This window comes from Giraffa tippelskirchi, chromosome 10 (genome assembly GCF_054371585.1).
Source record: "Giraffa tippelskirchi isolate mGirTip1 chromosome 10, T2T-mGirTip1v1.2.pri, whole genome shotgun sequence".
NCBI lineage: Eukaryota > Metazoa > Chordata > Mammalia > Artiodactyla > Giraffidae > Giraffa > Giraffa tippelskirchi.
The window spans coordinates 87,315,513-87,340,637 of NC_137284.1; the positions used below are offsets into that span (position 1 = coordinate 87,315,513).

Consider the following 25,125-nt stretch of genomic DNA (forward strand, 5'->3'; position numbering starts at 1 on the left):
GTAAATTCATTTTAATTCTGGAGTTTTATTGGGACTCTATTTGAGTTAGCAATACAGGAAGTTTCAGAAAAGTTCTCAAATTTGTGGGAAATAATCATAAACTTCTGTGATAAATGGCATATTCATTTGAATCAACTCAAATTATGTTTCATAATTTATATTAACAGCTATGTTTTATTTTTAAGAAAGATAAAAGGAAAGTTTGCAGGAAATTGCTGCATTTATTCTACAAATGGGTAATAAAATGGAAAGAAAATCACCTCTAAATCATTTGTAAAGTTTTCTATTTACTCAAAATTCACTCTCTACAGAATTCTTAGCCTAGCACAGGTATTTAGCTGGTCTATTCCCAGTGGGGAGTCTGTTAACAGAAATCCAAGTCCCAGAAGGAAGCTGAGGTGGGATCGGAAACTAGTAATTACGACGGATTTTATACTTCTTCAGCTATGTACACACCCTTTGCTAAGAAGAGCCAACAAAAGGATTTAATATTTGTGACCATAAATGGATCAAACTGCAAGGAGGCAGGGAGGGAGGGCTGATTTCAAGAAGTCTCTGAAGTATTTACAATAACAGCTTATATCAATACTGATTAAGATGCGTGTGCCATGAACAACTGCTCTAAGTACTGTAGATACATTACCTTACTTTGTCTCCCAGCCCTACTTATCGTCTGGAATTTATAGAAAACTGAGGCTTACATAACTGGATAACTTGCCCAAGGTCTTCAGGAAAACATTTTACTGCCCAAGTTCTGGGTCAACCACCTTTCACAAGTGGATAGTCTTCCTACAGAACAACAACAAACCTCTGGAGGAATAGAAGTCCTTATACATGGAAAAAGTAAGAATAGTAAACTACAGATGGCAAAGTCTCTTCTAGATTGTAGGTTTAGGTACAATACAAAGCTTACAGCTGACAGAATCCAAAGTCCCTCAGAACTACATGAAGCAATGGGCAGATCTGTAACCACTTCATTTCTGAGGTGCGTGGCACACCCACCCTCATCTCACAAGATCAACAAAGCAGTCCCCTCCTCCCCCGCTGTCTCTTCTACCACTTCTCCTCCATTTTCCACTGTGAGGCGTTATCTTTATATGTACATTTTCTTTCCCTAAGTAGACTGTAAATTCTCCCAAGGATTTAGCAAACCTAAGGAAAAATACCAAAAATATGAACCACACTTAACAAATGCAACCAATGGCAATTCTCACCAGATGAAGACCAGCAAGACATAAAGAACACACTGGTGAGCTTCTGAGCACCCCTGCTGGCTCCTGCAAGCCAAAGTTACCCACAGTTGCATCATCCTGTAGGACAGATATGGTTGTGAGAGTATATTTAATGTCTTGTTGCGTTACTGTATGCATTTCAAGAAAGCATTCAAAACAAAGCATTCAAATAGTATGTGAAGTAGCAATGTAGCAATCCTGTTAAAAACAACGTGTTCATAACAAGGACCTACTGTACAGCACAGGGAACTCTGCTCAATGTTATATGGCAGCCTGGATGTGAGGGGACTTTGGGGGAGAATGGGTATATGTATATGTATGGCTGAGTCCCTATGCTGTCCACCTAAAACTATCACAACATTGTAAATTGGTTATACTCCAATATAAAATAAAAAGTTAAAAAAAAGTATTCAGAATATACAAATAAAAAATCACATTTCACTCCACCACTTACCAAGAGTCAAAATATTTTTCTGATCATATAACAAGAATTTGGTCCTCTACTTTATTTTTTAGAACTCTGTTAGCAATAACATAGTAGGCTCTAGTTACTCTTAACTAGCAAGGCTTTAAACATAAACAGGGACACAATGGGCCAAAATTTACTAATTTACCCAAAGCACAAGGATAATATGTTGACTTTTTCCCTTTAAAAGACTATTACTCAAAATGAATCATTTAACTAGTTACTCATTTAATTAACACTTATGAAAAGACTAGTATGTGTCACCTCATTAGGTGATAAGTCGTACAGGGTTCGTGCTCTGATGAAACCAATCCGCGTGTAGAGATGCAACAAACAGAAAAGTGAAAGGACAAGATGATTTCAAAATGGTGCAACTTGGAAGGGAGAGGAAAGAAGACTAACTTAGACTGAATGGTCCGGAAAAACTTCACTGAAGAGGAGGCAAAGGAAAAGTCTTCCTCATTCACACTATGTCTCAAGTGAAATACCATAAGCTCAATATGAAGCACCAGAAACTGGTGGTTTCGCTGTTACCCTAACAGTTAAGTAACTTACAAGGGACCAAAGGACATAAAATTACCAACATTATGCATCCCTAAAGTTAAACATGAGATTATCAGTGAGGATATCTGGAAGTAGAGCGTTGCTACAACAAATACTAAAAATGTGGAAATGGCTTTAGAATTAAGCAATGGGTAGGAACTGAAAGAATTTTGAGGAGCAGGACAGAAAAAGGCAAGATTTGCCTGGACATGCTTCTAAAAATACAGATATTAATGGCTCCCCTGGTGAGACTCAGAAGAAAGTGATGAAGATGGTAAAGAAAACTAAATACCATCACGAACAGACTGTCAATAAATAGGTGTACTTAACATGTGCTGCTGCTAAGAATGTGGATGGAAAGGAAGAACGTATTATGAGAAACTAGAGGAAAGGGAAGCCTTGTTATTTCATGGCAAAGCATAAGTGAATTATGTCCTGCAGTTATGTGGAAAGCAGAACTTGTGAACTATAAACTTGGATATTTAGACAAGGAGATTGGCAAGCAAAGTGTTGAAGGTGCAACCTGTGTTTCTCTTACTGGTTATAGGAAAATGGGAGAGGAAAAGAGTACAAAATGAAAGAATGCTGTCAGATCACCATCATACAGACAAGAAACAGGCTGATAAAACGGTGCTACCTTTCCTTGAAAAGAAAGGACGAAAATTGAAGGGTGGAGTCCAGAGGCCACAAAGAGAAGCAGAGTCACCAAGAGTGTTCGTAGGCCTTTGCAAAGTGTATGGGACCGAATACGCAGTCCTTTTACTTTCCACTTTATCCCTTTTTGAATGAGAATGACTATTACTGGTATCCTGATACTTCTGAACTGTGGTGTTGGAGAAGACTCTTGAGAGTCCCTTGGACTGCAGAGAGATCAAACCAGTCAATCCTAAAGGAGATCAGTCCTGAATATTCACTGAAAGGACTGATGTTGAAGCTGAAGCTCCAATACTTTGGCCACCTGATGCGAAGAACTGACTCACTGGAAAAGACCCTGAGGCTGGGAAAGATTGAGGGCAGGAGGAGAAAGGGATGACAGAGGATGAGATTGTTGGATGGCATCACCTACTCGATGGACATGAGTTTGAGCAAGCTCTGGGAGTTGGTGATGGACAGGGAAGCCTTCCATGCTGTAGTTGATGGGGTTGCAAAGAGTAGGACACGACTGAGTGACTGAACTGACTGATGCCTGTTTTATAAGCTGTGCATTCTTACTATATTCTGGGAGCAGATAATGTGTTGTCTAGTTTCACAGATTCACAGATAAAAAGAAATCTGGTTCCAGTATGAATTATATGAAGATTCTCACCCATACCAGAAGTAGATTCTGAGATCTGGATGAGATTTTGGGTTTTGAGTTGATGCTGTAAGGGGCTGAGACTTTAAGGAGATCAAACCAGTCAATCCTAAAGGAAATCAAACCTGAATATTCACTGGAAGGACTGATGCTGAAGCTGAAGCTCCAATACTTTGGTCACCTGATGCGAAGAGCCAACTCATTGGAAAAGACCTTCCTTCATGCTGGAAAAGATTGAGGGCAAGAGGAGAAGGGGGCGACAAAGGATAAGATGGTTGGATGGCATCACCGCCTCAGTGGACATGAGTTTGACCAAACTCCGGGAGACAATGGAGGACACCAAAGCCTGATGTGTTGCAGTTCATGAGGATGCAGAGTCGGACACGACTTGGTGACTGAATAGCAACAACAACTGCTTTTTGCACGTGGGATGGACATGAATCTTTGGGAGCCAGAGGGCAGATTAGAGTAGATAGAATAACAGTCCCCAAAGATGTGCATGCCCCCAGTCCCTGAAATCTATGAGCATGTTATCCTCCAAAGCAAGGAACTTTGCAGATGTGGTTCAAGTCTCAGCTTGAGATAAGTCTGTTATCCTGGATTATTTGGGTGGGCCCAAAGTGATCACAAAGTCCTTATTTATAGGTGAAGGATGGAGACAAGAGAGTGATGCTACATGAGAAAGACTCCACTAGCCACTGCTGGCTTTGAAGATGAAGAAGAGGCCATGAGCCAGTGAAAGCAGGTGGTCTCTAGACAGAGGCTGGATTCTCTTCTACAACCTCCAAAAGAAAAGCAGCCCTAACAACATCTTGATTTGAGTTTGGTATAAGGTCTGACCTACAGAAATGTAAAGGTAATAAACTGTGCATTGTTTTAAGCCACTAAGTTTATGGTAATGAATGTTCATTTTAAAATTATTTTTGTCCCATTTCTGTTAGGATTTTTAGCCCCACTTCTATTAAAGTTTTTAATTAGTATTTAACAAACTATAACAGAATGCAGCCTAAGCATTACAAAATCAGGCACAGTTGACTTTAGCTTATTCAAGTCAAATGCCATCTGGGATCCAGTTTCACCAGTGTCACACTCTAGGATGTCAGACATTGGGTCACTACAAGCCAGAACATGTGACCAAAAAATACATGACTTAGAAATATGACAAATACATCAGGTCCTCCCATGTAAATCTGTGGTATACTGAATTTTCCAAGGTAGAGAGAAGTGCATAACAAAATACAAATTAAGATTGTGGTGGGACAATCAATTGTTGCCTTAAAAATCATAGCGCTCTTTTCAAGGTTTAAATAACATCTTCCACCACATTCTATAATATAGGTATCATATTTGAATGCAGAGTTCCAAAGAATAGCAAGGAGAGATAAGAAAGCCTTCCTCAGCGATCAATGCAAAGAAATAGAGAAAACCAATAGAATGGGAAAGACTATAGAGATCTCTTCAAGAAAATTAGAGATACCAAGGGAACTTTTCATGCAAAGATGGCACAATAAAGGACAGAGATGGTATGGACCTAACAGAAGCAGAAGATATTAAGAAGAGGTGGTAAAAATACACAGAAGAATTGTACAAAAAAGATCTTCATGACCCAGACAATCACAATGGTGTGATCACTTACCTAGAGCCAGACATCCTAGAATGCAAAGCGGGCCTTAGGAAGTATCACTATGAACAAAGCTAGTGGAGGTGATGGAATTCCAGTTGAGCTATTTCAAATCCTAAAAGATGATGCTGTGAAAGTGCTGTGCTCAATATGCCAGCAAATTTAGAAAACTCAGCAGTGGCCACAGGACTGGAAAAGGTCAGTTTTCATTCCAGTCTCAGAGAAAGGCAATGCCAAAGAATGTTCAAACTACTGCACAATTGCACTCATCTCACATTCTAGCAAACTAATCCTCAAAACTCTTCAAGCTAGGCTTCAACAGTATGTGAACTGTGAATGTCCAGACGTTCAAGCTGGATTTAGAAAAGGTAGAGGAACCAGAGATCAAACTGCTAACATCCGTTGGATCATCGAAAAAGCAAGAGAGATCCAGAAAAACATTTACTTCTGCTTTATTGACTATGCCAAAGCCTTTGTCTGTGTGGATCACAACAAACTGAAAAATTCTTCAAGAGATGGGAATACCAGACGACATGACCTGCCTCCTGAGAAATCTGTATGCAGGTCAAGAAGCAACAGTTAGAACTGGACATGGAACAACAGACTGGTTCCAAACAGGGAGAGGAGTGTGTCAAGGCTGTACATTGTCACCCTGCTTATTTAACTTATATGCAGAGTACACCATGTGAAATGCCAGGCTGGATGAAGCACAAGCTGGAATCAAGTCTGCTGGGAGAAATATCAATAACGTCAGATATGTAGATGACACCACCCTTATGGCAGAAAGTGAAGAAGAACTAAACAGCCTCATGATGAAAAGTGAAAGAGGAGAGTGAAATAGTTGGCTTAAAACTCAACATTCAGAAAATTAAGATCATGGCATCTGGTCCAATCACTTCATGGCAAATGGATGGGGAAACAGTGGAAACAGTGACAGACTTTATTTTTGGGGGGCTCCAAAATCATTGCAGATGGTGACTGCAGCCATGAAATTAAAAGATGCTTGCTCCTTGGAAGCAAAGCTATGACCAACTTGGACAGCATATTAAAAAGCAGAGACATTACTTTGCCAACAAAGGTCCGTCTAGTCAAAGCTATGGTTTTTCCAGTAGTCACCTATGGATTTGAGAGCTGGACTATAAAGAAAGCTGAGCACCAAAGAACTGATGCTTCTGAACTGTGGTGTTGGAGAAGACTCTTGAGAGTCCCTTGGACTGCATGGAGATCCAACCAGTCAATGCTAAATGAAATCAGTCCTGAATATTCATTGCAAGGACTGATGCTGAAGCTCTAATACTTTGGCCACCTGATGCAAAGAACTGACTCATCTGAAAAGACCCTGATGCTGAGAAAGATTGAGGGCGGAAGGAGAAGCGGACGACAGAGGATGAGATGGTTGGATGGTATTGCTGACTCAATGGACATTAGTTTGAGGAGGCTCCGGGAGTTGGTGATGGACAGGGAGGCCTGGAATGCTGCATTCCATGGGGTCGCAGAGTCAGACAGGACTGAGTGACTGAACTGAACTGATTTACTATCATTGATAAATTAATTTCATGTTCTTTATAGCTAAGAGTCCAAAAATAAAGAGTAAAAAAATGACATCTAGACTTAATAAAAAAAAATTATTTTAAGGAATAATACTACACTATAACAACATAAAAGACCCTCCTCAGATATCCATTGTTATTTTCTTGAATTTACCTAATGTATCAAATAAATATAATGACTTCGAAAAGTTCTTATTAAAAATAAATTATTAAACCAATCAACCTGCTTTTAGATTCCATGCACTTATTCGGTTGTCATTTACTTTTACTGTTTCCTTTCTGTTTACATTCCCATCAATACTGAAAATGACAAAGTATAAGGTTTATATTCTAGGTGAATCCTAGTCCTACACAAGATATCAACATAATTAAGAACTAAATATGGACTTGACAAAATAAAAGGGTTGTCAGGACGACTTACAAAGATCCTGTTCCTGAAGTCTCACAATATTTTGGGAAGCGGACAGGGCATAAAGCGAAATCACGCTGGAAGCCAGAGTGCAAATATGCTCCACCATATGCCAAGCATTCCTATTTGGAGAAGAATGGTGCCCTAAGGAAAAGAGCGCAAGAACAGAGGGAAGCCAGGTCTACAAGAACGCTTTTATTCTACAGGCAAAGGAGAAGTCAAGAATGGTTTTCTGGACAAGGAGTTAGCGTGATACCTACTTCAGGCTAGAGGTGAATAAGAGCAAAGGCAGGGAAGTCTACCGCAACTGGGCTGCCAGAGGCAGAGCAGAACCTGAACTATAAAAAATGAGAATGAAAAAGAGAAGATACAGAAACATTAGCACTTTCAAAACATACATCAACACCACCTGTGGCTCCTATTATAGTAACTGCTAATACAAAGCAGGTGAGGGAGAGAGAAACTCACAACCTCTGTTGAAATACCAGATCCACTCACTCACTCAAGGAACTTTCTGACATCTAAGATCCTGAGCCAACTCTAAGGAAATAGCTAAAGCAATGCAAAATCAAAAGTTCTGCAATGCCATAATTTCTCAACTAGAGGAGTCACGGGAAAAGTTTAAAGAAAGCAAAGCAATGAACGGTATAGTTTCTCAAATAGCTCGTGGGTGGCAGGAATGGAAAAATATTCACCAAGTAGAAGAGATCCAGTTTCTCACCTCATTTTAAGAAGCTAAAAAAGGAGATAAAAGGTGTGGATTTGTATTTGTTTGTTTGTGGCGATGACTCCAGTGGAGGGAAGGATAATGGGTGGAGTGAGAGAGAATAACAGCTCAAAGTTTCAGAATCAAATAATTCAAAAACAATTCGTAAAAATTTTACTGGCATAGTCTCTATCCTCATATATCACTGAAAATTATCATAAAATATGTAATAAGTACCCATATGTACAATATAGTCTCACTGAAACAGGTCTAATATATACCGTTAAAAAAATGGTAAGTTGTAACATCCTCAAAGATACAACAATAACATTCTCCCTTGAAACAGTCACATATAATGGAAAGAAAACTTTCATTATTAAAATAAGTTTCTTTCTTTAGGATTAGTACTCTAGTACCAAAGCCTGAAAGCTAAATCTAAAAGGTTGAACCACTTAAACCCTGATCTAATTTTCTTTAGGTCATTTAGACAAGGTCCTCTGTTTTGTAAGGCCTAATTCACTACTCCTAATAATGATAGTGAAATACTTCTGAGTTTAAAATATATACATTTTTTTCCCATAACATAGACATCCAGTACCAAAAACATTTTACTGATGTGTGTCTTATACCGGAATCTCTCAACCACAATGTCTAAAATGATAACTCATGCCTTAGTAAAAAATGAAATATAATGGACTATTTACTACACCATCTTAAAGGTACCTTAGGTGCTTTATGCCTTAAATAAAAAAATAATCATTTGGTGAGAAAAAAAATAATTAAAGAGAAAGAAAACCTGATGTAAATGGAATTGACATTGGTTATAGGTTACCTAGACAACATTTTATACTTCTAGATGATTCAGTGGCTGCATTTTACATGGAATGATTTAATTGAGCTCTTTACACACTAAGAATTAAAAAAAAAAAAAAACCCCAAAAGAACCAAAGGTCAACACTTCACTGCTAAAGTCAAACTAGGAAAAAGAAATATTTTTTCAAACATTCCAAGAATAAGCCAAGAAACTAGAATGTTGGAACTCTGGGCAAAAGGGTAGAGGGTAAGATGGGAGTAAGACAGACGAGGAGGAATGCTGTGCCAATAATATGATGCTATGATGGGATTTCTACAGAGAAAAGGTGTGGGATCAGCACAAGACTAAAGCTAGAAAAGAGAGCTGAAAAAATTTAGCTACCTAAAGATTTTAAGTCATTTTGAAAGCTTTCTAATGTTATTGGTATGGAGAAACAAAACTTAATTTCTTCTGAAAATCGTAACTCTGCTACACCTCTCTTCAGAGCTCTCACTACAGTTCATGGTGGAGATCCAAATTCAGGTTCTACCCTACATATTCCATATATAGTTTTCAGTCTAGAAGAGCTTCTCTCAACTGAGATTAAACTTGCCCCTAGGGCATGTTTAGGAGTACCCGAGACATTAGTTGGAGGCCAAAGATTCTGCTAAACTTCCTATAAGGCACAACACAGCTCGCACAACAAAGAGATATTCCATCCAAAATGCCAATAGTGCTAAGTTTGAGAAATACTGATCTCTGCTGAATATAAGCAAACACCAACTCCTTGGACCCTCATCCTTGTCCATTTCTAATAGACATCTATTTAAAGCATAGAACGATACCAGAGGACTCATTTTTCAATGCTCATACAAACATGGTGGATGGCTGGCTCAAGCTGAGCGTCACACAATACACGGAAATAATACGTCAGAGGAGGAGCACACAAACTGCTGCAAGAGAACTTTTCAATCCTTTTTCCATTTTTGTCTCAAGCACATTCCATTTGAAAGAGGAGCACCTATAAGTTTCCATATCAAGGTATATCCCTTCTGTGTTCAAGATACTAAAAATATATTGACTTCCTCAAAAGACTGTATTTCTTATTAATGTAAAAACTTAGGTAAACAGTATGAACTGAGGAAGATTTACCCTGGGTAGGGGGAGGTGCGGAAAAACCACCAGGTCTTTAAAATGCAAAGTTATTTCACAGTTTCCTTGTAGAATGACTCAGATCATTATTACTTTTAGTCATGCCAAGTTTGCAGCTTCTAAGCCTACTAGTAATGGAGAAAAAAACCCATCATTTTTCCTGCAGTCATTAAACCAATGAAACAAAAGCTTACTGAAAATAGGCTTGTGCAAGTATTTGTTTAAATATAACTGTTACAAAAATAAAAGCAGTTGCTGGGAGTGCAAATAAAGATTCTGAGAAATCTTTCACCTACTTTACTACCTATAAGTAGGGTGGTATGGTGTGTTTGCGGGGCGGGAGGGGGGGGTGGGCAAACAAAAGAAAACCCTAACTCATACATCAACAAATCTTAAACTGTGAATATTTTCCAAATGTATCCCTCAATCAAAATCCTGGATTACTCTTTTCACGTTCCCTTCCTTCAAACAACTGGAAAAGACCTCCGCAGAGAGTTTCACCACCATAACAATACTAAGAACAAATAAAAGCCTTGCGTCGACCTGGCAAATCTCATTCATCAGAAGCCCTGGCAGCAGAGGAGAATCCTGTTGTCCCGTGTGACCCACTCACACCTTTCACATCGGTTTTACTGAAGCCAGTGTTACCCAACTTTGCTGGTTCCCACGTCCCCACAGCATTAAAAAAAAATCCAGCATCCAGCATCGCCTATTTTCCCCTACGCAAGGTAAATGTAATCAGTGCTCCTTTAACACTTACTGAGTCGCCATAGGAAGTTCACCAGAAAGACATAATTCAACCCTAAGGAGGCCTCACAAAAGGTGCATTGATTTCACAAAACGTGGCACTCTTGACATCCTCGAGGAAACCACAACCGCGATACGATGCCTTGTACGCAGGGTTTTAGCGCGGGGGGTGCTCTTATTTCTTTTTCGCCAATGCCCTTTCATTTTCATAAAGCTGAGCTAACTTAAAAGAAGGGGGCTTCCTTGTGAACCGCTCCTGAGCTCCTGGTGAAATTCACACCAGACAAGCGAGTGAAGTCCTGCCGCGCCGCTGGCGAGTTCTCCGCGGCCAAGGGAGCAAAGAGAAGGGGACCGAGGAGAGGGGCCCCCGCCTCAGCTCTGCGCCGCCCAAGCTCGCGCTCCGAAACCATCCTCGGACGCTACACGACGCGCCCTCCGCCGCTCTGGCACGTCCCCTCCGGGCTTCCCAACGCCAAAGAGCCCAGCACAGCCGCGCCCGGCTCCGCCGCCCGACCCCCGGGTTCCAGGCCCACCAGGCGCCCAACCCGGCCCGGCCGCCCTTACCGAGCAGCAGCAGCTTGACCTCGCGGGCCGCCTTCTCGCCATCCTCGCGGAGGTTCCGGTCGATCATCTTACTCCGCTCCACCGCCGCCTTGTCCTCGGCGCTCAGCGTACAGCCCATTGTGCCAGGAGCAAAAGCTGGCTGCCGCTCCCTCCAAGTCCGGCGCGCTGCCTCGAAACACAGGTGAATTCTTTCTTTCTGGATGCAGCCGTTCGAATTCCTCCCGACGCCGGCCACGGCACCCCTACCTGCTTCCGAAACTGAGCGAGGGCAGCGCTCTCTGCCGAGGGGCGAGCAGCACCGCGCAGCTCTTTACTACAGCCAGGCTCTACTCCTCGCCTCTCTAGGCGCTCCCTAAGACCAGGTTCCTAGGCTCTGGTAACAGCTGCCAGCGGCCTCCTGCTGGTGGCCGCGCTGCAGCCTCTCAGAAGCCCGGCTCGGCGTCCGCGCGCCGCCGCGTCCCCGCCCCTGCCCGCCCCGCCCGCCGCCCGCCGCCCGCCGCCCGCCGCCCCGCGACCACTCCCAGAGCGCGCGCCCGCGCACGAGCCCTCGGACCTCGCCCCCTCGGGCGGGCGCGCGCGCCTGCGCTGCCGCGGACCCCGGCGCCTCACAGCCCGCCAAGGCCGGCCACCCGCGCGCGCGCCCCTGGGAAGCGCCCTCGGAACCCCAAACCTCTCGGGGAATTCCCCTACCTGGCTTCCTCCTCGAGAGTGTGATAATTCCTTCCCGTTTACTTACACCCAGGGATGTGTGCGGACCTGCCCCTTGGGGTGCGGGTGGGAGAGCTGCCAAAGTTGGAAACCGAAAAAAAACCCAGTCCTGGGCGTTTGAGCATGCCCAGCTCGGGCGGGCGCGCGAGGGTTTTCAAAATGCAAACCCGTGTCAGCGGCCTTCATGGCGGTGGGAGATAGAGCGAGCTGGTCGGGAAATGGAGCCATGGAGAAAGCAGAGCAGGTAAAGCGCGGAACGGAAAAGTCCGGGGAAGACAGGAGGTCAACTTTCTTCCTTTTTTTTTTTTCCTTCTTTCCTCCCTCCTTCCATCCATTTTCACGTTCCTTTCCACAAGCAGAAAACATTTTGAAGGATTTCCTCAAACCTGAGAAAATGTGAGACAAAGAATCAAAGAGTATATTTTTTTAAATAAGAGCCAACACACCCACACAAACAAATCTACTCCTCACCGTAACTGACCTCCTCTGGGGCGACATAGAAGCTTCTAAGCCAAGTTCTGCACCAATATTCATGACCATGTTAGTAAATCAGAAGCCACTGGGCATGTCATTCCTTATTGCAGGCTTTGGCTTCCTCACCCATAAAATGAGACGGAGTTGATCCACACTATCCTCCATCCTTCCAGCTTTACCTGGTCTAGGGGAAATCGCTTCTGTGGGCGTTGGAGGCATCTCACCCAGCATGTCATCAATGAGCATAGGTTTAAGATCCGGTCTCTGTCACTTGCGCTACTACACGTTCCCTTACAGATATCCCAGGAAATGTTGGTTGATTATATAAGATGGGGTTGGTAGCAAAGAAAAACGTCTTCTTTGATGTGTTATATTAGCAAATTGCTCTAACAGAAACCAAAGAGCAACCATCTGTTAAGTCTTACTTTCTAAAAATAAAAATAAAAAGTTTGTAAAAAAAACTGGGCTTGAGTTTTCCAAGAAGGTAAGGCTGAGCTGATGCTACAGGAAGGATAGCCTTAGAGTGGGTCTCCTAAGGAAGACCTGGGGCCTGGGAAAGATTGCTAGTTTCCTCCTAATTGGACATGCCTTTTCCTGTTCTGCAATAGTCAAACATACTGGGCTCAAGAACTGCCATTTTAAGAACTGCCTCAACTTCTCCTATGGTCTTTCGTAAGATACCAGCAAAAAAGGAGCAAGCTTTGAATTATAATGAATCACCTTTACCCTCTTTGTATTTCTTGGCAGTCTAAATGTTGATGTTCATCAGAAACTCTGAAATTAAAGTTTACAGAGTGAGCTTTCAACATAGTGTTTGCATATTACCATTTTGTATTGTCTGTGAGTCTTTTGATTGAAGCATCTTAACACACACCAGTGTGTACTAACAATAGGAATTTATTTCTCACATCTCTGGAGGCTGGGAAGTCCAGGATCAAAGTACCAGCCAATTTAGTTTCCTGTTGAGGACGCTGCTCCCACCTATAGAGAGAATGAGCTCTAATCTCTCTAACTCTTCTTATAAGGACATTAATCCCACCCCTCCACCCCCACCCCAACCTCCACCTGCCATAACCTACCAAAGGCCCCACCTCCAAATTCCATCATACTGGAGTGAGGGCTTCAACATATGAATGGCAGGGGCAGGGACACAAACTTTCACTTCATAACAGGGTATGTTTTCTTTAAGAGGAATAACCAGTTAAAAGCGTTAAATGCAAAGTATATGATGGAAATAAAGGATTTTACCCAACAAAACAAATGGTGTTACCAGAAAGAGGATTTTGTGAGTAGTCCAGATATAAGGTGATAAAAATAATTCAAATTAATAATTTACATAATTATGACATTGAAAAACATGATTCAACAACCTCGTCAAGCAGGTGGGACAGATAGTATCAACTCATTTATTTTATAGAGAGTGAAACTGAAATACAGAGGTTAAAGCAATCTACTTCAGAGTACTGTTTTACCTTCTGGCCATCATATGTTTTAAACAACTGTACTGAGATATAATTCACATTGCATTTATTTTATCCACTAAAAGTATATAATTCAATGGCTTCTAGTATACTTGCAGAGTTGTGTGGCCATCACAACAATCAATTCTAATAGAATATTTTCATGACCCCCAAAAGAAACCCCATGCCCTAAAGCCATTATTCCCCAATCTTTCCACTGTCCCTCCTACCCCCTAGTCCTGGGCAACCAATAATCTACTTTCTGTCTCTATACAGATTTACCCGTTCTGGACATTTTATATAAAAGGAATCATATATGTGGTCTTTTGTCACTGCCTTCTTTCACTTAGCATAAAATTTTCAAGGTTCATCCATGTTGTAGCATGTTTCATACTTCATACTTCTTTTTACTGCTGAATAACAACTCATCATCACATGTTAAGAGAATTAGAGACAATGTTAAAAGACAAATTGGGATACATTCAGCTGAGAGCATCTAGGTCTTAAAGTAACTTCAAACTGTGTCACAAGGAATAATCAAGAAACTGGGGATATTTAATGCAGCAATGAGAAGATACAAAATGGCATGATAGCTCTTTATGAATGACTGAAGAAATATCATAAATCAGAGGCAACAGACATTTTCTGTCTGGATTCAAGGTGGGACATTTAAGAACTATTGGAAGAAAGCCAATAAATTGTGCCTTGAAGTGGAAAAAAAAAAGTGGATAATTTCCCCAAAAGGAAATAGGGAACCTCAGAAACTCATTTATACTCAACCAAGATGTAAAAATCTAGACTGGATGATCATATATTGGGAAAGATCTAGAGAGTGATGCTTTTGAAATCCCTTACAGCCTTGAGATTCTGTGTCATTCAGAAGTTAAATGGAATTAGTGTGAGAACTGAGATTAAAATTCGGAAACTCCTTCTGGCCTCTACCTTCCTTTCCCACTCATCCTGGCATCAATACACAAGCAAAAGTGGGAAAGGAGTTTCTGTGAGATATGTTGGCTTAGAGTGTGGATGGATTAGTGTGGGGATATGGAGGAACCAAAAAAGGAGAGAGTTAGGACAACCTGATATGTATACACACACACACACACACACACACACACACACACACACACACTCACACACGGCACCAGGGTAAGAGGAGACAAAAAGAGACAATAAAAAGGCAGTGTGTATCTTTGTCTAGCTAAGTTGGAAGCAGATGTGACATGTGGACACATTTCCATTGTTTACATTGAGAATTCTGCTAAGAAGAGAGTCTCGTTTGGAGACAGGTTACACACACAGAATAGAAGGGTTAGCATGGCATCCATACCTGTCTACAGTTAGAGATAGAAAAACCCCAAACCAAAACCATTTTTATTAGAGATGTGATATTCTGGGCAAATATTGAAATATGAGAGCTCATGGAATAATTACTGAAAGACTCTAAAAGACAAGCAGCTCCCTTTGGTTTGCAAGTTACAGCACCATGGGGCAGAGAAAATGTAAGGCCATCGTCTCTGCATAGAACATACCAGCGCTCAGGCACCAGCGCGTTGATGAACTGAAAGCATATAGAGACAGCACTGGGTGTGGATGTTCACATGCTGCCAATGGGCACTGCACCACTGGCAAGGCTCAGTCTCCCTTGCTTAGCTTCACAGACAGTGGCCATGATAGAAAGGAACTGGAAAAGAAGAGGAAAAACATGAAAGAAAACAGGCAGTGACTTCAGCCAACAGACTCATTTATGAGCACATGTGAACATAATGCCAATTAGGACGCTTAATTTCTTACTGAAGCTGGTAAATCGTGAGTCATTGTCCATGAGGCCAAGGGCAATGAGGAATATAACAGTACATAAGTAAAGGTGGGAGATGTTTAAGAAAAAAAAATAGAGATGGAGGTAATATAGTATTTCAAATGCATCAAAAATACTCCCAGGGATAAGAATAAAGAAAAGAGAATTAGAAATAGTATTATGGTAGAAGAAGCTCTAAGCAGGTAATCAAATAATCTTGGAGCAATTCAAAGCTCTATTATCAACTGCATATCTGTCTTTGAAAGTGCCTTAACTAATATCCTTTGAAATATCCCTACCTATAAAAGTGAATATGTTGAATCTGATCATCAGCAAGATCCCAATAATCCTGAGTTCCTGTGAGCCTATCATTTCAACAGGAGATGGTTGGCAAATAAACCAAAGCACTATGATGTACTGCAGTGAGGAAGCCATACCATGTAAAATCAAGAAGGAGGTAAATACTGAGAAGGCAGAGATTAATGAGGACATTTTCCAGAATGTTTAACCATGAAGAATGGTGGACACATGGGATGGTAGACGGAGAGGTAGGTTTGGGATATGCTATTGTTTCCTTTAAACCATGACTCTTCTTCCCAAATATTAGGCAGGGGTAGAAAAGGAAATTGTTGCCACCCCAAGGAAGGAACGTGGCTGTCCCACTTTCTGATCTCTATCTCTGATTTTTCCATCTTATGCTCTTTGAAATCTCATCACCATCAACTCTTCAATCCACCCACCTCCCATCCATTGCCCATATGCCTTTTCCCTGTCCCTTATGCCTTGTCATGTGATCACTTCTCTCCTTAAGCAACTTATGCAACTTGTACCAGGATAATCATTGCTTTGCCGATACCTCCCAGAAAACCACCCCATTGGATTCAACAGAAAAAACTCAAATTTGGTTAAATCAACTCCTAGCCTATCTGTGTCTGTCCCTGCATAGCAGCTTGACTGGAGGAAAACACAATGATCAGCAATTCTGCCCTTCCATTTGCTCAGGCCACAAAGCTGGCACCATCTCTGGTTCCTCCCTTCCCCTCAGCCCCCTGAGGAAATCCTGGATACTCTGCCTTCAGATACATTCAGAATTTGGCCACATATCACCATCCACTGATATATCTCAGTTTCAGAGATGGATGAAATACCACAATAGCCTGCTTTCTTGTCCCTCTGTCTCTGCCCCTTATCCCCGCCTATTTTCTACCCAGCAAACTGTCATCCTTTTAGAATGGTCGTTCCATGTAATGGAACTATCCATTCATTCACTTTCCACCTTACTTAGAGAAAAATCCCACCTCAAGTTCTTATGACGACAAAGATTTGCTGGTTTATCAGGCTCACTCTTTTACAGTCAATATTACTTCCTACCACTCTCCTTGCCTTCAGTGATTCAGCCTCACTAACCTGCAGGCTACTCTTTGAACTTGCCAAACACACTTGTCATGGGACTTTTGTACTTCTGTTCACCCTGCCTGGAACACTCTTCCTCTAGATATCTGCTTGGCTCATACATCGGTCCAGTCTCAGTTAAATGGCATCTTAAAAGGGAGATATATTGCTTAACCACCCACCTGTCACTCTTCATTCCGTGACTATGCACTGGCATTTCTTTATAACTTATCACATCACATGCATATTTTTGTGATTTGTTTGCTGCCTGCCTTCTCTCACTAGAACATAAATTCAAAAGAGCAGAGAATTTATCTCTTTTGTTTACTGTTTTATCTCCAGTCACTAGCACATAAATGCCCATAGTAAACAAATAAAGAGGAGGAGCTGGATTTAGAGTATAAATCTAACCTTCTGAACCATTGATTCTTTCACTCAACTATTAAAGACCTGTCATGAACCAGATAATGCTCTTAGCACTGAGAATGAAGTGGTAAATAAGATTTACTATGTTGGGTTAGGGGCAGTGGTAGAAGAGAGATGTTAAATAGGTAGGTAACTGGAGCAATTAAACATGATACAATTAAAAATAGTTGTAAGTGCCCTGAAGATAAAGAAACAAAGTGTTTTACGAGAGAATACACCAGTTGAAGTCTTCTGAAAAGCAAACTCCAAAACAGGATTAGGCACAAGAGATTTATTGGGGGAAATGCCTGTGAAGGATAAAGGTGAGATGGGAACAGGAAGAGATGGGGCAAACTTTCAAAAGGGATGCAACTCTGACACCTGGGGAAGGAGAGAGAGAAGAATTGAGTAGGAAGAGTCTCAGACTATGGGGTGACTCTTAGAAAGTCTTGCCCAGGCCTGCAGGGCTCCCTTTCCCTACTCCCCAGTAAATACTGCTCATTAGACAAGTCCTGCCTTGGGCAGAAACAGCCAGGTTCTAGGACCCCCACCTTGCTCTGTCATGGACTCGGGGCAGCCTCAGACGGAAACACTGTGGTGGACCTAAAAATGGGGCATTTGGAGGTGGTCAGCCAACTACACTCCCCTAAAGTGGGATCCGAGTGTAATGCTTTCACGGCTACAATAGGGAGTTACTCTGACTATTGTAAGTAGCAACCAGAAAGTAATTGTTCCTCCAACCAAGGGTTCAGGGGGAATTCCTTTCAACTGAGGATTCAGGGATATCAGTCTGAGAAGGTGACCCTTTTGAATGGATAACTGGAGGAGAAGAGGGAACCTGATTTGGGGGAAGAGGATTCCAGTCTCATTGTAAAGTGCCAGTACTAAATCTCCAGGATAGAACTGAGGTTGGCCTAATCAAGGAACCCAAAGACTAGTTTGACTGAACCGTAAGAGTAAAGGTGAGAGGGGTAGGGGTGAGAGAGATGGGGGCTGTGAGGGAGATGGGGTCAGATCCTGCAGAGTGGGGCAGACCATGCTTAGGTGGTCAGAATTTACTCTAACTTTATTCTAAATTGGAATTTGTGAGCCTCTGCTAAACTGGATATATCAGATGTGTTTTGATGATTAAATAACATCAAGGATAACACAGTTCCTGGCACATCATATGCTCCTAATTATTGTACTTTTTCTTTCTGCTTTGTCAAACCCAAGAGTTTAAGTATTTCACTCTTATATGAAACAGAAGAGACAGGAGGTTAGGTGGAGAGAACAGTTGAGGATGCTGAGGGCCAAGATGAGGGTTTGAATGAAATCTAGAGAGAAGAAATTACAGAATAGTAAAATTCATGATATAGTGTCCATTTGTATTTTGGTGGACAATGCTAAATGATTTGGTTTTTGTGCTTCCTATTTGCCTTGTCTTCTGTTTCTTAAATTTCATGCTTCTGTTCATGAGAACAAGCCTAAGAATGAGGTCATGTCTTTTTTTGTTTTTCCTCTCACATTTATTTGTCTGACCTGACCAAAATTTCAACATGCTATTCTAAAAAAGGATCGAGCAAACCTTGGGCCAAGCTTGAAGCATAAGCAAGCTTCTCCTCAAAGAAAGCTACCTGGCTTTATTCAAGTCTACGTGTTTATTTACTACATTGGATTAAAAAAATAGTTGTATTGACACCTCCCCTGCAGCGTTTGCTTCCTGCTGGCTCAGCTGTTTTTCTTCCTGGTAGCTCTCTCTTTAAACTGTGAAAGCCGCATGTGTGTCTCTTATTCAGCTCAGCAGGAACTGCAACAGAAGGGTTGATCAGGACTGGAATTAGGAGCCAGGCCAAGGGGATTCGGGGAAGCACAGTGCTTTTCTGTCCCAATTACTGGTAACAGCAATATTATTTCAAATCACGGTAATAAAGAGGTTAGCAAGCATTTGTTGAATACCAACACGTTATTAGGCTATGTATGGATTAGGGGCAAAAAAGGACAAAATATGATTTATATTAACATATTAAGAAATGAGTTCTTTGTAAGAGTTCAGGGTCACTGAATGGGGGGGGGAGCATGTATGAGGAACTTTAAGGCATGAAATTTGCAAGGTTTTCCATACACACAACCACAGTAAAACAGAGTCAATTAGTCAGTGCTAAAGATCAGACTTTGTCTCCTGTGAGAATAGTGACCGGGATAAAATATATGTATTGGCAGAAAATCTCTGGTCACTGCTCCCTGGGCCTGGCCTATCCTTACCCCCTTTATTCCCAGCTCACTGTTACTATACCCCTAACACCCAGGAAGATAAATTCAATCACTCAGGAACACAGCATGAGTGCTGGTACACTGGTTTCCTCCTGGGGACCCATGCTCCCCTTGCATGACCTGTTTCTAATCCTTGTGGGGTGGGCAGATGCAGGCCTGGCCTCAACAAAGCTTTTCTCTGTTCTTTGATGCACTCTGGGTGGATACATGGGCTCAAGGTCTGCCTGGGGTACACTGTTTTGCCCAAGCAAGCTAAGTGTGTTGGCCCGCAAACATTTAATATCTGTTGACTGAGAAGTGTTGCTTAGCTCTCAGGCTTCCACCACAAGTTCACCCTCATCCTTTAACCAAAACTCTCCTTGGGACACCCAGGGCTGCACAGCTGCTTGCAAAGTGGTGCTTTGATTCACAAAATGCTCGTGTTCTTTTCCTAAACAGCTCCTTCTGAACACCTGGCTGAGGAAGAGTGTTTATGTTGGTGGAACACCTTCAAAGCATTTCTTAGTCTTTGGAAGTAAAATTCAAAACTTCTTTTTCAGGGCTTTCCTGGTGCTCCAGTGGTTAAGACTCTGCCTTGCAATGCAGGGGACATCGGTTGGATCCCTGGTCTGGGAGGATCTCACATGCTGTGGAGCAGCTAAGTCCGTGCACCACAAATATGAAGCCTGTGCTCTAGAGTCCATGAGCTGCAACTGCAGCCAGAGAAGCCAACACAATGAGAAGCCTTCACATCGCAACAGAGTAGCTCCCACTCACTGCAACTAGAGAAAGCCTGCATGAAGCAACAAAGACCACTACAACCAAAAAATATAATAAATAAATCTTAAAAAAAAAACTTTTTCAGAAGTTCATCAGATTATTAAGACTCCTATTTAACATAAAGTAGCTGACAGGAAATTTCGGAGAGCATAGGAAAACACCGAGAAGGAAAATGTAGCAATGGAAGCAGTGACTGCAGTGGAGTTAGTGTTCATTTAGAGAGTGATGTTATTATCACATTATTTATACACAACTAGAAATGTGATGTGGTTGGTTTTCTTTTCTAATTTGGATATAACCTACATATAAAAATCACCATTTTAAAGTGTACCATTCAATGTTTTTTAATTTATAAAATTATACAACCATTACCACTAATTTCAATACACTTTTATGATGCCAAAAAAAGAGTCCTCACACCCGTTAGCAGTCATTCCCAATTCCCTACCCACCCCAGCCCTTGTTCTTGTTATTTAGTTGCTAAGTTTTGTCTGACTCTTTTGCCACTCCGTAGACTCTAGGCCACCAGGCTCCTCTGTCCATGGGATTTTCCAGGTAAGAATACTGGAGGGTGTTGCCATGTACTCCTCCAGATCTTCTTGAACCAGGGATCGAACCCTTATCTCCTGTGTCTCCTCCATTGGAAAGTGGATTCTTTACCACTGAGCCACCAGGGAAACCCCAGCTCTTGGCAACTACTAATCTAATTTCTGACTCTGGATTTGCCTATTTTAGACATTTCATACAAATGGAATCATACAACATATGATCCTTTGTGGCTGTTTTTTTAATTTAGCATAATGTTTTAAAGTTTCATCCATGGTGTAGCCTGTATTAATCTTCATTTCCTTTTTTGTTGATAATATTATTCCATTGTATGGCTATGTCATGTTTAGTTTCCATTCATCAGTTTTCATCATTCATCATGTTTCCATTCATCAGTTGGTAGACATTTGGGTTGTTTCCACTTTGGGGTTATTGTGAATATTGTTGCTATGAATATTTGTTCATAAGTATTTGTTTGAATACATGTTTTCATCTATCTTCAGCATATACCTAGGAGTGGAATTGCTGGGTCATATGATAACTCTGGACTTCCCTGGTGGCTCAGACAGTAAAGAATCTGCCTGCAATACAGGGGACCAGGGTCTGATCCCTGGGTCAGGAAGATCCCTGGAGAACGGAATGGCTACCTACTCCAGTATTCTTGCCTGGATAATTCCATGGATAGAGGAGCCTGATGGGCTACAGTCCATGGGGTTGCAAAAAGTCAGGTAAGACTGAGCAACTGACACTTCATATGATAATTCTATGTTTAACTTGTTGAGCATCTGCCAAGCTGTTTTCCAAAGGGCCTGTACCATTACATTCCTGCCAGCAGTGTGTGATGGTTGATGTGGTTAGTTTTGAAATTTTAACTATTCAGTTTTGATGCTGACACCAAATCAGGCTTTGTGTGACACTGTCTTTTCAAAGAGAACTTAAAAAAAAAAAAAGGAAAGAAATTGAGAACATTGTGAACTACATGGTCTTCCATTACTATTTAGTCTTTTCCTTTCACAATTTTAAGATTCACTTTGTCAAACTATTCTTACTCATAGGCAAAGGGCTGTTCTGTTACCTACTATAGTGCTGGTCACAGATTAAGAATTCAACCAGTGTATATAAACGAGTAGACGAATGAATAAGAGGTCATCTTGGTGATTTCATTAAAAGCATTAAAAAACATGAAAAGCAATGTCTTCTTGATTCTTGCCACTAAGGTATGCTCGCCCCTGTTCTGCTGGTGTCATAACAGTTGAGTTCAATGCAGTAATATGAACCTAGGAGTGAAGAAACATACAGGCTTCAATCCTACCTTGAGACTAATTTGCTATAAGACACTGGATAAATGATTTTTAGCTTCCTCATCTGTTACAGTAATGATATGTTTTAATCATTCAACAAGTTGCTGGGCAGGTCATAGGGAATAACACATTTATAACCCTGACTCAGCTGCTGCCTCCCTGCTCTGGATATCCGAGGCAGTGTGTGCTCTGCCTCTGCTTCTGCACACATTTCTTCTGTTCCTTACTGATTCCACCCAGATATATTTAATTTACACACACACAGACACAAAGACACACACACACACATTACCTCATTTACATAATGTCTGCAGAGCAGACATATAAAACAAATTACACAGAGTCAATTAAAAACCACATTAGGTTATTTTTTTTTCTTAAAGGACTTTTTTGGGTTAGATGGAGGCTGAGGCTTATCCTACCACCCAGGAGATTTTTACAAGTTTTTTACTCCATGCAGCTTTGATGCACAGCCTGTCTTGGTCTCTTGGCCTCCCTGTCTCTTGTCTTTCTCTGCCCTATTTCATTTTCTGGAACAGAGTTCCCTCAAGCACTCCTTTGTTCTTGGGACTCAGGAGGCACCCATGCCCTCAAGATCTCACATCTCTTTCAAATAGTTTTCCAAAGTACTTTTTCTCCTCAACAAAAACAGTTTCATCCCTCAGAGAAATTCTGTCTGTTGTGTATTATCTTAATACATTTTTTCTCCTTGCTCACATGTGAAAATGCTTTGGAAAGTTAGGGGATTAGTGGCTACCAAGGGATCTGTCTGATGACCCTCTTCCTTGTGAAGGAAAAAGGGTCTCTCTTTCCAGTCTAGTGAGAACGATTCTCCCAATAGCCATTTTGTCTGTCTTGTTCTTCATCATTCATGGGTATATAGGGCATGGGTGGGCACATCATCCAAGCATAACCAGATTCCCTGTGAATTTGTAGTTGGATATGAAAGAGAGACCAATGTCTTCAGGTGGCTGGATCTGTAAAATATATACTCTGGATCTGTGGGTAGTCACATTTTCATTCATGGGAAAGCAGAAGAAATCTATCTTTAGATTAAATTAAAAAAAAAAAGCTTCAGGCAAACAGAGAAGAGAGAAGTTAACTGGCTTCTGTTTTTCTCCTAAGATCTTGATTTGCTCCTGGTTTCATATACCAAGAGATGATTTTGCATCCTTATAATACAATCCTTTCTCCATGTTTTGCCCCCTACTTGAGCTTCTTTGAGTTAATTTTTATTGCTTGCAATCAAAAGATTCCTAATAAAAGAAATATTTACAAAATGAGGACTTGTTACTATTGAAATTTTTCTAAGCTTCCAGGAATAATCTCTTTTTGTTTTCAAAATGTATTTGTATGTTTTGCCTCATTTGATTCCCATGATAACCCTATGAAGCAGGTAGCACAAGATTTACTGTCCTCATATCACATATGAGGAAATTAACTTTCAGAGTTTAATTTACACACCCTTGTAAAATAATCAGTAACTGACAGAGCCAGAAAGAGAAGACAGACCTCCTGGTGCTTCTGTGACACTGTAGAAATGATACAGAGAGGAGGGGCTTCTAATTGAATTATAATGTGTTTATATAAAAGTTGTAACTGTTGGAAATTTAACAATGCCTGAGCTGTACTCAGTCACTTCAGTAGTTTCCAACTCTTTGCGACCCTATGGACTGTAGCCCGCTAGGCTGCTCTGTCCATGGATTCTCCAGGCAAGAATACTGGAGTGGGATGCCATGCTCTCCTCCAGGGCATCTTCCCGACTCAGGGATCGAACCCATGTCTCCTGCGTCTTCTGTGTCTCCTGCATTGCAGGTGGATTCTTTACCCACTGAGCCACCTGGGAAGCCTTTAACAATGCCTTGATCCCACTTATTATCTATTTAAGTCAAGTGAGATTGTAATAAAATTCCAATGTGGGACACAGGACACAAAACCCTTCCTGAAATAAGCCGATTGAAAAAATGTAACTGTATTGCTCTTAACCAAGAAAGTCTTATGTTTTTATTTATGGAGTAAGTAGCATAACTGATTCAAATTTTAAGGCTTTTTTCTAGCAATGCTAAATATGGTATTATATTTTATTTCCATATAATACCATAAAAGTCTATAATTTTCTCTGTATTAGATTTTAATCTTTTGTTGTCTAGGAACCTGTCAGTGGCCTGAGAACTCTGGAATTTGTAATTCATACAATACTGAATCACTGAACATATATATGGGTTGAGTGGCAAAGCAAGACAGTCCTACTCCATTTATCTCCTCTAATGTGAAGTGTATTCGAAGTTCTCAGGAGACAATGTTGTTACTGATTCTGGACACCTGGAGCAGATCTAACAAGTTGGAACACAAAGGATAAAGACCTCCTTGAACTGGTCTAAGAACCATTCCATTCCACAGCCATCCCTGGGCAAACCCTTGAGGCTGCCCTAGGTGGGTAAATTCTGATGTGTTATCAGAAAGGAGATAACACACACTTTCTCCAGAGGTCTGGCTCAGTGTACCTGTCCGTGCAGGCTCTTTGTCTTCTGATGTGCTCATAGCATCTTCTGCTGCTGCTGCTGCTAAGTCGCTTCAGTCGTGTCCGACTCTGTGCGACCCCATAGACGGCAGCCTACCAGGCTCCGCCGTCCCTGGGATTCTCCAGGCAAGAATACTGGAGTGGATTGCCATTTCCTTCTCCGGTGCATGAAAGGGAAAAGTGAAAGTGAAGTCGCTCAGTCGTGTCCAACTCTTAGCGACCCCATGGACTGCAGCCTACCAGGCTCCTCCGTCCATGGGATTTTCCAGGCAAGAGTACTGGAGTGGGGTGCCATTGCCTTCTCTGCATAGCATCTTCTAGAATCAGGCAAAAATGACATATGTAGGCCACAACTTTTAGCCTCTTAAATCCATGAGCTTGTATTCTATTTTTAAAAATAGAAGGGGCTTTCCTGGGGGTTCACCAGTTAA

At 41.5% G+C, this 25,125-nt stretch overlaps 1 protein-coding gene across 4 annotated transcripts in view; it reads right to left on the reverse strand.

The window, feature by feature from the left end:
• Positions 1-25,125, reverse strand: part of GNAI1 (G protein subunit alpha i1) — a 727,470-nt gene that overhangs the window by 86,137 nt on the left and 616,208 nt on the right. For 2 of the 4 annotated variants that reach the window (XR_014067210.1, XM_081535819.1), the window contains exons 11-13: positions 13,085-13,240; positions 11,768-12,171; positions 11,078-11,246 (exon numbers count right to left, since the gene is read on the reverse strand). Coding sequence is in view for 2 of the 4 variants with exons in the window: in XM_081535819.1 (XP_081391945.1) it covers positions 11,078-11,195 (118 nt within the window). In the remaining 2 variants the exon portion in view is untranslated. Of the gene's footprint in view, positions 1-11,077; positions 11,522-11,767; positions 12,172-13,084; positions 13,241-25,125 lie in introns of those variants that run through there. The other 2 variants (XR_014067209.1, XM_081535818.1) reach the window with 1 other exon arrangement.